Source organism: Mchenga conophoros, linkage group LG8, assembly GCF_057382185.1.
Source record: "Mchenga conophoros isolate Kocher_MC1m ecotype Shallow Benthic linkage group LG8, M_conophoros_male_GT1.1, whole genome shotgun sequence".
Classification (NCBI taxonomy): Eukaryota; Metazoa; Chordata; class Actinopteri; order Cichliformes; family Cichlidae; genus Mchenga; species Mchenga conophoros.
In genome coordinates this window covers 9,814,326-9,829,442 of record NC_140533.1, presented here as the reverse complement: position 1 = coordinate 9,829,442, position 15,117 = coordinate 9,814,326, and the positions used below count along the sequence as shown (strand labels likewise).

The following is a 15,117-nucleotide window of genomic DNA, read 5'->3' as shown; positions in this document are numbered from 1 at the left end:
GGCTGTACGTGTGGGCACAATTAAGTTCAATTCACATAGAGAATGACTCATCATTTGCGCTTTTTACGGTGGGCCTACAGGGACGCAAATAACTTTATAACATAAACCACACCAGTTACAACAGTTTCATATCCACCTACAGCCGCTAATGCACAGTTTAATTTAGTCTCCTCACACTAACGTCCGTATACACCACGTCTCACCTACACTCACACGGGGGGATATGATACTCGAAAAGACAATTAGCACAAATACGAGAGTATATTATGTAAATGTGCACACATATGCACAAAAAACACATAGCTAAACACAAATTTTCAAATTATGACTCCCCTCTTGTCACTGTGACCTGCTTTCCACACATTAACCCCCCCAAACACACTCAGCAGCTTATTTGTTAACAACTAATCAAAGTCCACCTCCATATTAACACACACACACAAATCAAAAAGTTTGTACTGGCACGGCTTCACACTTTTATGCATACAGAAGGCAGGTTTATGCAGACAAACAAAAGCACAGGGCACACACACACACACACACACACACACACGGCTGACAGCTCTCAGCAAGATGACCGACCTCCCCGGGGCCCTACAAGGGCAAAGTGTAGCACACACAGGGCCAGCGAATGCAGATCTATGTGTGTAATGAATAAGTTACACACTCCTATTAGGCCAGGCAGCAGTGACAAATGCCTCTCATTCACTCATTAGGCTGCTGGCTGTCAGAGGAAGGAGAAGGGAGCAAGGCACAGCAAGGGAAGCTTATTGGGTTTTAAATGGCCATGTAATCCATTTCCTTATTGGAGATGAATAAGCTGCTGTCCACGGTGGGTTTATTTATGGGCGAATTAAACACGTACGCAGAGACAGGCAAAACGTAGAATGAATCAAAGTGCCGGGATGCCATCCGTGTAAAATTCGTGGACGGAAAACACAGCTGACATGCAAAAATGAAAAAAAAAAAGAAGTCAAAAATGAGGAGGTGTAGGGGATTGGACAGAACGGGCTGTAGAAAAGTAGGAATCATTATATTGCAGTTGCAGAGGTGGGCTGGAGGATTGTAGGAGTCACGCTGTAAATATTTTTGAATCATGAAGGGACTCATTGTGCTTTACTTTTGTTTCTGTCATGTGTATACTATTATATGTATTTTATTGTATTCTATATATTCTTATGTCAAACTTTGTCATGAATAAAAAGCGTGTTCTCCCATCTGGTCTCTACTTTTTAAATTTTCATTTATTGTCTGCTATACCTGCAAATAGATCGGCAAGTCGGTGCTCTGGGAATCCATCCTACCCGACAAACCATCCTACCCGTTGTTTCTATGCATGCGCACAACACAAAATTAACTGGCGAACCCTCCTACCTTTGAGAATATGGGCTACAAACATACTCTGACGGGTAAAATTAAGTGCCAAACCGTCCTACCTTTGAGAATATGAGCTAGAAACATACTCTGATGGGCAAAGTTAAGCGGCAAACCGTCATACCTACTTAAATTTGTATTGGAATTTCTCTGTGACAGCAGAAATGTGCATAAACTACTTACGGTGGGACGTTTTGCCAAAGTAGGATGGTTTGTCAGGGTTCAATAATCTTGAAGACACACCTCTTGCACCAAGCTTCACCTACCAACTGTTAAGACTAGCCAGCCAATCAGAAAAGAGCTGGCTTAAAGAGAGCTAAAGAAGGTAACCCCTTCACGTTTATAAGTCCCAATACGTCCGGCATAAACCTAACATAGCAGTTCCATGATTTCTACCAGGAAATCCTGAAGAAGAATATCTGGATATCGGTTCATGTCCTAAAGCTTAAGCACACTTGAGTTATGCAGAAAGACAATGAGATAAGCAGACAAGTATGATGCTTCAGCGCGACCTTAGAATGGCTCAAAAACCCTCCAGTGTGGCTGAATTTTAAAAAAAATCTTCAAAGAAGAGTGGGTCAAAACTCCAGTTCTTGCTGCCAAAGGTGGTACAGCCAGTTATTAGGTTTAACTGGCAATTATTTTTCCCACATAGAGCCAGGTAGGCTTGAATAGCTTTTTTTCCTTAATAAATGAAATCAGCCAGTTTCACCGGCCCACAGGGGACCATCAGTTATCTTAGTGGTGCTGAAACTCCCAGAATCCCCACATCTGCCCAGATTCATTTACTGCCCCCCTCGGAGAGGCCGTTCCCTCAGGTAAAGGAGTCAGTCAAACATCAGCGAGTCGACCAGGCATAAAACCTCCACCTGGGACAATGAAACAATATCGCACGTCAAGTGAGAAAGCATCCATGTTCCGGGAAATGTAAAGTTTTAGTAATTCAGTCAAGCCCCTGATTTCATCATGTGACTTCACACCACAGCAATCCATCACAGTGCCAGCATTAACTCACTATTTTTCACCCGCTCACTACAGTTAAGAACAGACTGCCACCACCAGAGCTTTCTTTTTGAAGTCACCTGTATAGTTGGAGAGAAGAGCCACATGCTTTAATAAAGACTAGCTTGACAATAGTTTATGAGATATGTCAGTGTGCATTACAGTATTTTTGGCATTTTGTTGTGCGTTTGCCACAATGACAATAAAATGATTCTGATCCTGATATGTTCCACGACGCAGGTCACTGCACTGCTTGGTGCCTGTAGCACAGAAATTCAGAACAAATGTACTCAAAACCAAACTAGATATGCTCGAGTCAAATCAGTTCTGAGTAACCTAGATGCATCACATTCCCCAAGTAAGGCCACAAACAAATAGATTGTAATTGGGTCAGTTTAATGGGGTTGTGTAGCGCCCCACTGTATTGGTCTGGGTATTAGATTACCCTCAGAGGATCCGAATATACTTGCCCTTAGCTTAAAGTGTGTATGGCATCATAACCGTCGCCAGCGGCATCTCTCCGTTTGGTTGGCTTCACTTTCAAGCAGGTCCTTTTATCCCTGACTCTATTCAGATCCAATCTGACTAATCCCTTTCCCTTTCATTTTGGATCTCTATATTCACGCAGGTCAGATTCAGATACGTTACAGTGATTCAAGAGGGTGACGCTAAAACTGAAAGAATGAATTTGGGGTTTTTGCATATCTTACAAATGTCTTAAAGCCAAAGCAAAAACTAGCTTTCAATCTCACTACTGTAAATATATTATTTGAAAATCACTGCAAGACATCAACCTGCAACATCTCTGCACAAGAGATATTCAAAACCCGGAGACCAGGGCGCTAGAAGCTGTTTGGGCCATTAAATGAATGTTTACTGTAGGTCGACGTATTCTTATAGCTTTTGTCACACTTTCTGACTTATTCTTTCAGCTGGTAATCTTCAAAAATGTTCTGAACAAATAAAAACCGTTTACTAAAATCAGTAAAAAGGTTTAACTTGGACTTTTAATTCAAAGTCAAAAAGTAGGAGACTTTAGTGCTCTCCATTTTAGGATTATGCTGCCGTAGCCCAGAGATCAATGAAAAGGTTTGAAATTGTTTGATGCTGGCAGTAAAAATAAATAAAGAAGTAAATCTCCCTCCGCTGAGAATCTAAATCTCTCATTGATGCTCGTCAGGGAAAGGGTTTTTTCCCCCCTCTTTTCCCTCACCTGCGTAACGCCCGCGAGAAATAGATTTAGACCTCAAATGTTCGTTCACTGGGAGAACTTCCAGGAATGAATGGTAGTGATTGGTCATTAGACTGTATTTTTATACATTTATAGAGCTGTTACGGAAACACAACCTCTTTGACACATGTTAGAGAGGTTCAGCATCACTACAAATGGTGATGAACCCGATAATGTTAGTAGTAAACCATGTTCTTGACACTAAAAAAAATCCAGGGATAAACCAGAAGTGAACCTCATCAAGCCCCAAATCCTGCAAGTAACGTCCACAGAATGACAAAAACTAACCAAAGGAAAACTTCCACCTAGAGCTGGGCGATATGAGATTTTTTCATATCACGATATGTTTTTTTCATTTCAGGCGATAACGATATCTATCACGATATAAGCCAAATAACTATATTTGTAAGATTTAAATGTGCCGTTGCTCACAAGTAAAATGTGAAATAATCAGCAGCTTGTTTTTATTTAAATATTTATTTCCCATAATAAGTTCAACAGGGTAGATGTACTTAAGGAACATGAGACTTTTTCAGATAAATAAAGGCAAATATTGCAAACTACACAAAAGGCAGCCGCTAAAGCGTTTAAGTTTCAAAATAGAACAAACAAAACAGACTAAATTGTCAATTCCACTTAGAAACAAAATATTAATTCTAAAAATAAATCTTAGTTTGTTTTACAGAAGAACAGACAAAACTGACTAACTTTTGTCAATATCAAATAAACTGAGAACTAAAAGGAAATTCTCAATCTCTCCTTGTTGTATAGCTTAGCTTTTCAAACAGTTTTAACAGTTACTTTAGTCTGACAAAAGCCGAATGATGAATCAGCGCTTCCAGTCAGAGACTGAGGCTACGTCCACACGTACACGGGTATTTTTTGAAAACGGAGATTTTCCGTTTTCGTTTTAAAAAATAATCCCGTCCACACATAAAGGCAGAAATGAAGGAAAACGCTGCTATGAACATGCCAAAGCAGCAGGTGGCGCTAGATTCCTAACCGTGCAGAAATGTTGGCCAATCAGAAGTCTAGAAGCCTCGGTGGGAAAAAGTAAACAAAGCTGGGGCATAGAAGCAGAACCGAGTCGTATGTGTGGAGGGACAGTAACTGTGTGTATATGTAAGCATTTAAACACTGCAGAGAGTAGAATTAACAGTATTGTAGAAATTCATTTCACCGAAACAATAACGTGGCGCACAGTGTGACGCATGCACCAGTTTATTGTATTTCCAGACTTGCTTTCGGCACAATTTACAGTGCACGCTACTCTGTTTTTTGTCAGACTTGAAATAGCCGAAATACCTTCACACTACGGAACTTCTATGGCTCTTCCGTTCGCCAATCTCTCCGGCATTGGAACCATCATCTGTTTTCTCTTCGGTCACGCTCGGTTGATTTTTCTAGTCGGCACACTCATTTCCTCCATTACGCGCTGGCTCCATTACCCGCTGGCTGCTTCCCAAACAAACACACGTGCGGCTTGGCACTTGTGCTGTACGTAACAAGTCACGCAACGTGACGCTGCGAGGTCTATCGCGATAGCTTAATTTCTCTATCGAGTAAAAGTTATATCGCGATACATATCGTTATATCGCCCAGCTCTACTTCCACCACAAAACACTGAAGCAAAGGGAAAAACAAGGAGAAAGGTCAGACTATCCTTACAAAAAAGTGGGAATGAAATGAAAGCAGGAAGTAAACCCAACATAACATAAGTCAGTGACGAATTAAAACAGGAGCTTTTTCTCTTGTGCACAAGTATGTCTAGTATATCTACCACTTATGCAACATATGCATATATTCAAACAGCATTCATGCATGTGAAATGATTTGCAATCAACACTCTGTAATAAAATCGCACTGCTCCTTCATATCCAAGTATAAGTGGTGTGGGGATATCCCCCCAAACAAACAGGGACACACAGCATCACACATGGAAACAACAATTATCGCTTCTCTGAAACAGAAGGAAAGGAAAACCATCTTTTGTGGGATGTCAGTGGGTCCGACAGCGCCTGAGGAGCATTTGAGAGATCAAGTCTGCTTCGCTATCATTAGACAGGAGGGGTTTCAAAAACGCAGCACACTGATCAGGGGGAAACATGCTGACAGCTCATAAAAAAGGGGGTGCTTGTGTATCAATTGAAACCCCCCCAGCAGCCGTGATTTTCTGCTCCCCTTAAACTCCTCGCACGTTATTTTGCCTCCTTCATTCCCAACACACAACGGCAGGCTCTGGTAGTCGACATCAAAGCACGATGGAACGAGGCGCATCATTAGCAGGAGAAGACAGAGGCAAGGGAGGATGAAATCATTTAGACGCCGCTGCGGAGGGGGAATTACTATGCCTGTCGGGACGACGGTGGTGTGAATGGAGCGAGCGGGAGTGTGGATGGGTGGAGAGGAGAGAGAAATGGTACAAACGACAAGAAACTGAAAAGTCAACACGAGCAGGTAAGGTAATGAGTGGCGGCAAAACAAGAAGAGTGCAAAAGAAACAAGAGGAAGCCACAAAGTGAGGAGGAAATTTTTGATTGAGAAACTGCAGCGGGTGAGGGCTATTTCCTGATAACGCACACGCGTGAGAAAATCACCATTGCTCTTTCCAATCATCTCTCATCGTACGGTTCCTCCCCGCCATGGTCTCCAGTGTCAGCCGCTCAGGCGGCCGTGTTTCACAGGCTGAACACAGTAATTGCAGGAACCAGAAAGATGAAATGTGAACTGTTGTGATGTTTTAAACATGACTCTGTTGTAGGCAGAACTCGCACAGTTCTGTGCCTGCTTAACAACCGCAGACTCTCAGTGATCATCAGTTCAATTCTTCTGAATAGAAGCATCTTTTTGGTAATTAATATAAAACGAGTTTTTAAAAACCATCAGATTTTTTTTTTTTTATTGCAATTGAGATTAAAACTGCATGACAAGAAAAACTAAATGCAGTTTCATGCAGGGGTCATTCCATCCAAAACCAGCCAATATTTAGAACATTAGATGAAAAACTTATGGTGCAAAGCCTGAACACGAGTGCTGTGAAATTTTAGCTTCATATTTCAAATAGTTTTCAAGATCCATTTCTTTTAAGTGATTTATCGACCGACTTTCAGGCATTTTATTCACACACTGAAATCTGAGGCAATGTTTGAACATGAATATCTCAAAGACTATCAGAGATAAAAGCCTGAAAATTTTCGCTGCTGTTTCGTACCTTAAAAATGAAACGGGCTCTGTAATTTGGAACAGACAAATCAAAAATGTATCTGCCTGAGTACTCATAACTTAAAATAAAACTAAAAGGCCAGCATGCCCACAAAGTCCCATATTTGAGTACAAGCTAACTAAAAACAGGCAACTAGTGACAATTTCTACATGATAAATAGCAGAATTATACACTACAGTAAACAAAAGCATGTAGAACACTATCGTGGGATTAGTCACAAAAATGAAAAAAATGCCATTTTTATTTAAATTTCATGCTGGATTGAACAAATATGACAAGTTGAAACACACAAAAAATATCAGTGTATCCCATTCGCTTCCACTTCCTTTATCAGGGTCGCGGGGGGCTGGAGCCTATTCCAGATGTCATATGGCGAGAGGCGGTGCACACCCTGAGCAAGTCACCAGTCCATCACAGGGCTAACACATAGACTCAGACAACCATTCGTACTCACATCCACTCCTGCATTCACACCTATGGGCAATTTTCCAATTAACCTACCCCCACTAAGTGCATGTCTTTGGACTGTGAGCGGACCGGAGAGAATATAACTTAGAAAATAATGTTGTTAAACATGTTCATATATTTTATTTTAGAGACCTGAGTCAAATATTTTAGAATATTTACTGCTCCAATTTGCACAAAAATTGTATAGTCCAAAGTAGAGATGGACCGATCCGATATTACGTATCGGTATCGGTCCGATACTGACCTAAATTACTGGATCGGATATCGGAGAAAAATAAAAAATGTAATCCGATCCATTAAATATCACGAAAGCACCTCACAAAACTTGCAACACGCCGTAACCCACCTCAGAACGTTAGCACGTCGGAGCAGTATGCATCACGTGATAGAGCGGCTGTGGCATGGGGACCTGTCGGTGGTCTGGATAGCATGTGGAGCTTCGCTAGCAACCTGGCATTTCATCTCCGACAAAGTTATCCCCGAGAGAAGTAAAGCAAGTGTGTAAGTCCATCTCTGAATGTTTGTAAAGCATTCCTGCGTTAAGCTTAACAAGCGACTGCCTCTCGCTCTCCGGCTGCTACTTCAATCGTGAAACTGCTAATGATCAGCTGATCGGCTTTTCTGTCGCGAGTCTGTCTCTCGTTTGTTTTTGGTCCACTTTGCGCCAGAAAGAGGAAACCAGCGGCTGAACAACAGCAGCACGTTTAAGCTTGATCAGCTGTTGTTAGAATGTATTTAATATTACTTTCTACACCAGGATCTTTTTCTACGTAGCTGACGCTGGTAACTGTGCAGGGGCGGATCTAGCAAAGTTTAGCCAGGGGGGCCGATAGGGCATGAACAGGGAAAAGGGGGCACAAAGACATACTTTTCTTTCTTATTCTCATTTAAAATGTCGAGCTTTTAATAAATAATTATCTGACACCCAAAGTTTTAATTTGATGTAAAATGAATAGAAGTCAATTACTGTATATAGTGACTATTAAGTCTAATATATATACCCTAGTAAGCTATAGTACTTTTTCCTTTGGGAAGGTACCATCTGTGCAGTCTGCAATTTTGCTGAAGAAAGATGTTGAATCTATTTAATATTTCTTGAAAAATAATTGATTTCTGTGCATTTTTTTTCACACTGCATCAAATTAAGGTTGATTACGTTGATTAAGCATCATGAGGTGGAGCGTGAGGGGTGGTTCCCTATTTTTTATTTATTTATTTTTGTTGTTGCTGGGAGTTGGAACCCTATTAGTTAGGTTGCTTAATATTTACGCTAAATACCAGAATAGGGAGGATGGTGTAGGTCTAAGTTTATTAGATTGATCAGTATTGCTGAACTATGAAATATTTTTTTTGTATACAGGTATAACAGAATAGCTTTAGTGTAGTTGTTGTTTTAAACTTGAGTATGAACTTGCAGACTTGCAAAATGCAGCAAGATATTTTAAAAAACAGTTTTGTTGATTAAAAAACACTATATCGGATTCATATCGGTATCGGCAGATATCCAAATTTATGATATCGGTATCGGTATCGGACATAAAAAAGTGGTATCGTGCCATCTCTAGTCCAAAGTTTAAATATGCAATATACAATGATTGCCTCAGTCTGTGTTTATTTTGTGACTGGATGGCGAGCGGGTGCTGGTGGTTCCTTGCTAATGCGAAGTCAAATTGGTTTCAAAGAGGTATACGGTGCAGCGCCAAAAACCTCTTTGCAATTTCTTTGGCTGCTAGCAGGTTTCCATGGTCGCCCATAGTTTGCATGGAGGAGTTTGCAAACCTGCAATGAAACTCTGACACAAACAAAAGGGCAAAGTTCACCTTCAAAGTAAAAGCTGCCCCTTTGAAATGTGTTGCTTTCGGTGGAAGGCCACACGTTTTAGTCTGAAGGCCACCCTTTTTTTTTTCCAAGTTTCAAGTGTCTACAGTTCACAGAATAAAAGGCAGATTCAACATATTCATGAATCAAACAGTTTATTATTGCTAAGGACAGACGACCTTTAACTAGTTAATAACCTCCAGTTTTAAAAGTCATATGATAGCCTCAATGTTAATTAAATATAATGCAAAGTTAAGCCTTTTTATGTTTTATTCAAGGTGCTGAGGCACACTATGGCTGATTTATCACCCATGATTACATCATTGCTCACACACAAACTTTGACCTTTCCGTGTATCGTTGGGCCTAACTGTCCATCTGGTCATTGGACTTTATAGTGCGGATGCTGACATGTTTTATCACTGATATAAATAATTAAAAAGACCCACATTTTAATACAAATTGAATTTTCCTCAAAATAAAGATAATATTCATCTAGGCTCAGGTTTCGTGTTGGTGATAGTGTAGCGTAGACGCTGTAGTGCATTATTAGAAGGGTTACTGTTAAGAAAAACATCATAAAACATGAATTTAATAGGGAAAAGATGCACCGAACAAAAGCACAAAAACCTCAATGAACCCTCTGGGTTTTAAAGATAACCACTCCCCATTTTGTCCCATAGATTGCAATTGACCTAATATATGGCCCTCTGTTATCTGCAGTGTTCATTTTATTTGCATTTGACACAACAGAGGCTTATCTTGCTAGTTTTCACACAAAGCCTCGCTAACATCCCTCTGCAACACAAAAACAAAGTCAGAGATATCGAATCTTTTCAAAAACTAAAACTCTGGATAAATGAAAGTGAGCAGGACTGAGAGGGAAACCAGCTCTCTCTGTCTGACAGGGTCTCGTACTGTAAAAATAGAGGGTAGTCATCAGAGCCCCTGAGAAAAGCACCAGAACTGATCTGGCATATGAAAGAAAACCGATGACCTTATTTTTCGCTGTTTGCATCCATGTGCGCTGCTGTTTGAGAGCAAAATAGATGGACTGGGACGCTGATACGAAATCTAAGTTCAGCTCATAATGATGCACGGAGAGAGCGCGCACACGTGTGTGTGTGTGTGTTTGCATTTTACCGTCATTGCCTTGGCTTCCTTCTCTCTTCAGCATCTGTACCGCCCCCACATATTTCTTCAGCTGGACCTTCAGGACCTCATTCTCCCTGCACAAACAGACACACAAAGCTTAAACAGAAGAAAACAGAGGGCTAAAACAAGAAGGTTATAGCTACAACGCATTGTATGCAGGTCGTTTTCAATGCCAAATATCCTTAGTGTCATTAAGTAAGGACACTTAAAGATAATGTACTGATTAATGGAGAGCTAGGATGGCAATATAAGTGCAAAAATATACTGCGTATGACCGGAAGGTTCTCTGACAAAGTTTCTAGAAATTGTTTTTTCCTCTGTTTCGAGCTGGGCCCTTTAGTTCCCATTAAGGGAAACATTAATGATACAGCGTATAGTGATATTTTAGATAATGTGCGCTTCCAATAGTGTGACAATAATTTGGTGGGAAATGTCCCTTAGCGTTTCAATATGAGCTCTTCCTCACAATGCAAATGTAGATGAATTTAATAAACTTCTAATGTTCTCATTCAAATATCTGATGGATCGTCTTGGCTTTAGCTCCAGTCTGACTCTGCATGGCGTGATTTGAATGCAATCATATGGAAATCTTTTCACTCATGCAGAAATGATCATTCTGGAGCTAATTAAAAAATTATCAGACTAATTACTGCAAAGGTACTTGATGTAAAAGAGAAAAGAGATCGTGTGTCTCGAGCTCATGAATCTCAGTTCTGAATTTTTTGTTTCTTCTTCTAGGTTTACTCTCTATCCAGACAAAGCAATACAGTTAGGTGCTTTACTATCTCCCAAATGAGGAAGAAGTCAGGCTGGCCTTGAGGCCTCTCTACAGACTGAAATAGAAGATGCCTGAGAAGAAAACACGAGGCCAAATACAGGGTCAGATCAGTGCACTGTAGTAAAGCTAGTAAAGCTAGGCATGGCCTTTTCAAACCTCCCCAAAACAGTGAGACCCCAACAAATAAAGAGACCTACTTTTCCCACCCTTCACAATTGTTATAACTTACAATTCTCTCAAACAACTGCTCTGCAAGCTTTGTGCCATCTTTTAGAAACGCAGTTACTTGTAAATTTGGCGAGAATCCACTGTTACCTGGAGAAAAGAAACCACTTCAGCTGTTTCTAAATTACAGGCACATGTAATCATACTGCTTGACTATCCCACACAGATTCAGCACCAGTTGGATAAACCGGAACACTACTTATAGGTATATCAGGGCCTCTGATAGTTCGGAGATGCATCTTAAGAGCCCTTGAAAATGTAAACGCACATGTTGTACTGTGACCGAGGACACAGGCACAAAGACGCGGTGACAAAGAAAGGGACTGAGAGACAGACGCAGTCTCCTTACAAGCCGTAGCCGGCTGAGCATCGTCGACTTTGGGGAAGAAATCAATCAGAACTGGAAGTGCGGCTTTATGCCCTTGGCAGTTACATCTAACAGTCTTTGTCTTGCACCGCCGTCGCGCCCCCACACCGCCACCCAAACCCTCATTCTCCACGGGTGATGTTTGGTGCCCTGCTTATCAGCCCTCATTCACAACCAACAAAAGAGGGACCTCCGGGGAAACTTCCTGAAACCCGGCTCCACGTAAGAGATAATGTTATCTCTATAATAAGATATCTGCACATCCGCAGGCCAGGGGTGGAAGCTTTCCGGCTTGTCATCTATTGATCAATCATGCTGCAGGCTTTGATTGCATGTAGGTGAACAGTCTGAGTTTACAGGAAAAGAGAAATTAAATTTGCTCAAACTTTTTTGTTTGTTTTTTTATAAATAATAACCCACGAATGGAGCAGGAAGTCATGGTCCTTAAAAATTAGCTGTGGCCTTCAGAAGCAGTTAAGTATACAAGCTAATGGACTGCAGATGAGATTGCAGTATTGACTTACAAAAAGACATGGCCACTTTATAAAACCCCTAATCACAGAGCTTGCCAAACAACGAGAAATTCATAATAGAGTTTAACCAGTGTCACTATCTGGAAGCGACAAGAAAACGGTTCTTTTCTTTGTTCTTTTTTAAATGTTTACTCAGGAAACCCTAAGTTAAGTTTATCGACATAGAAGTGGTGAATAAGTGAAGAAAAGCCCCACATCACTGGGGCCCATTTACTACTTATGTCACTGTAATTTTATTCAATTACATTTGAAAAACTATAAATCATATACGGTGGCTCTGAAAGGTCAAATGCACTGCAAGTTTAAGAAATCACCAGAACAGATAATGAGAAGTGACAGAAACCAAAACGTGAAGGACTCCACTGGGACACTTTAAAGAAGCAGACGATTCGTCGGTGCTGTGCAGGTAATGTTGATTTTAACCGCATGATTCATATTATACTACAGATACAAGTTTGCTATTAGCATGTGTTCCACAGCTGATCCGTCATGTTGTTGTCTCCCCCAAAACACTTCTTATTTAAAAAACACACTTTTTGTGAGTTTTTGCAACATTTTTTGTACCATTTCCATTTTGTTTAGTTTTGTATTTTGCGCTTTTAAAGCTTTTTGTTTTTGTTTTGTTTTTTTTAAGTTGCAGTGCGTTTGACCTCTCAGGGCCACCGTAATAACACCCATCTAATAGACTACAGAAAACTAAATAACTGTATAAATATTAATTTTTTTTTTTCCAATAGGTGTTTTATAATTAGATGCCAGTTTGCATGTTTTCTAACAAAGAATTTATCCAGGTTTTTCTTTTTTGTTGTTGTTGCCAAAAATACCACAAGAGAAAAAAAAAGTTTTAGCTTCTCGGTCATGTAAAATGTAATCAGATAGGCACCAAACAGCAGACAGACAAAGCCCATCGGACTCAGCAGTGAAGAATTTAGCAGGTAAAAAATTAGCTCTTACCCAGAGGAGTCGATGACGACAACAGAGCACAAAGCGTGAGTGTTTAGCAGGAGCCTCGTTACTGTTATTAAATACACCTCTGCTTTTCTGCCAGGTATGTAATACAGGTGTAGTAACAAAGGTTAATCAGGCTGCTTGCGCTCTTGCTTTCTTATGACTACATTAAATGTTGCTCTTATGGGCGATCGTGGCTCAAGAGTTGGGAGTTCGCCTTGTAATCTGAAGGTTGCCGGTTCGAGCCCCGGCTTGGACAGTCTCGGTCGTTGTGTCCTTGGGCGAGACACTTCACCCGTTGCCTACTGGTGGTGGTCAGAGGGCCCGGTGGCACCAGTGTTCGGCAGCCTCGCCTCTGTCAGTGCGCCCCAGGGTGGCTGTGGCTACAATGTAGCTTGCCATCACCAGTGTGTGAACATGTGGATGACTGGATGTGTAAAGTGCTTTGGGGTCCTTAGGGACTAGTAAAGCGCTATACAAATACAGACCATTTACCATTTATTACTCGCTGCATTATTATTATTGGTGTTATATAAAACATAATACTGGGGAATTATTTTCCCAAAGAAAAAAATCCAAACTGACTAAGTATTGATTTCAAGCCTTGACTATCTTCAGCAGGTGCCGTCGCTGCCTGTCATCTACTGTGAGCCTTTTCAAATCTCCACCGTCATTCTGCTTTTTTTATACCATTTAAATTATTATGCACTCACAATCGTTTCAACAGTTGTTATTGCAAGCTGTCAATAGAAAATAATAACCAGATGCCTGTCAGCTATTCAAGAATAAAATAAATTAAAAGAAACACACACACACACACACACACACACACACACACACACACACACAGTTTTGTTTGTTCTCGAACAGCCGTTCCGAAAAATCATTCGGCAAGATTTGTCTGCTCTGAATAAACGATTCTTTGAACAAACAATACTTAGCGCGCTTGAAATTGAATTCCTTTCTCAGGTTACAACAGCACGATAATGAACACATTTTGCTGAATTATTGATCACTCTGATACAAGTAAAACACTTTGTGCCCGTGTAATGTGCTTGCTTCTGGAAAACAATGCCTGGGCCGGGAAAAACAAACAATCTTTCAACGGGATAAAATGTCACCTTGGTAAATACACTGCATCTGTCAACCTCAGCTGTGCTCTCCGCTGACAAGGAATTGTTGGTAATCAAGTGCATCAAGCTTGGAATTATTTGGCTCAGGTTTTGGGGACTGATTCGAATTGCTGATTAATTCAACTTGAGCGAACTTTGCAAAGTACACTGAACAATGTGTACAACTCCCTCCATTAAGAGCTGAGCATGTCTTTAGCACGGTAACATATAAGATAATATAAGTGGCCTGGTGGGGAATTTAGGGGAACGTACCCAAGCACTCGATAACACAGCAGCTGTCAGCGTGAGGATGATTCTGACCAAAGCCCCAATAACTGAACTGTTTTCAACTGAGTATTTTCAAATCCAATTTCAGGGCAGAGGGATAAAACACAGCCTGGAGGTGTGATAAACACCCTAGGTGTCCAGTATTGTGTCTGCAGTGGAGCAGCTTCCCTCAGGTCGTACCACAGCTCAGCCTCCCACATGCAATAAAAAATAATCCACCTGCTTAACACACAGCTCCTCTGTTTTTGCAAATACTTTTACATTTTTACTGGTTTATTTCAGGTTGTTTCTAAGTGTTGCGCCCCCTCAGCTTGATCCTTCCATGCAGGGCAGCAACCACACACTGTATTTTAAATACCCACTAAGACTGAACTCGTTGACTTTTGGTTTGCAGGAACTTCCTCAATGCCTTCAGTGAGTCTATCAAAACAAACTCAGTTCAGATATGTTCAGAACCACAGGACGAGAATTAAATAATGGATACGGAACAAAATTAAACAACAAAGCCAGAAGGGAGGAACGCCGCACAATTTCTCAATTCCGAAACTGAGAGCGATCCATTAAATTATCTGGTGCTTCTACTGGTGAGCAGGACG

At 40.8% G+C, this 15,117-nt stretch overlaps 1 protein-coding gene across 2 annotated transcripts in view; it reads right to left on the bottom strand.

The window, feature by feature from the left end:
• snx29 (sorting nexin 29) overlaps nucleotides 1-15,117 on the bottom strand; it is a 145,144-nt gene that overhangs the window by 103,093 nt on the left and 26,934 nt on the right. For both annotated transcript variants that reach the window (XM_085283943.1, XM_085283944.1), the window contains exon 14: nucleotides 10,259-10,344. In XM_085283943.1, the coding sequence (XP_085140069.1) occupies nucleotides 10,259-10,344 (86 nt within the window). The remainder of the gene's footprint in view (nucleotides 1-10,258; nucleotides 10,345-15,117) is intronic.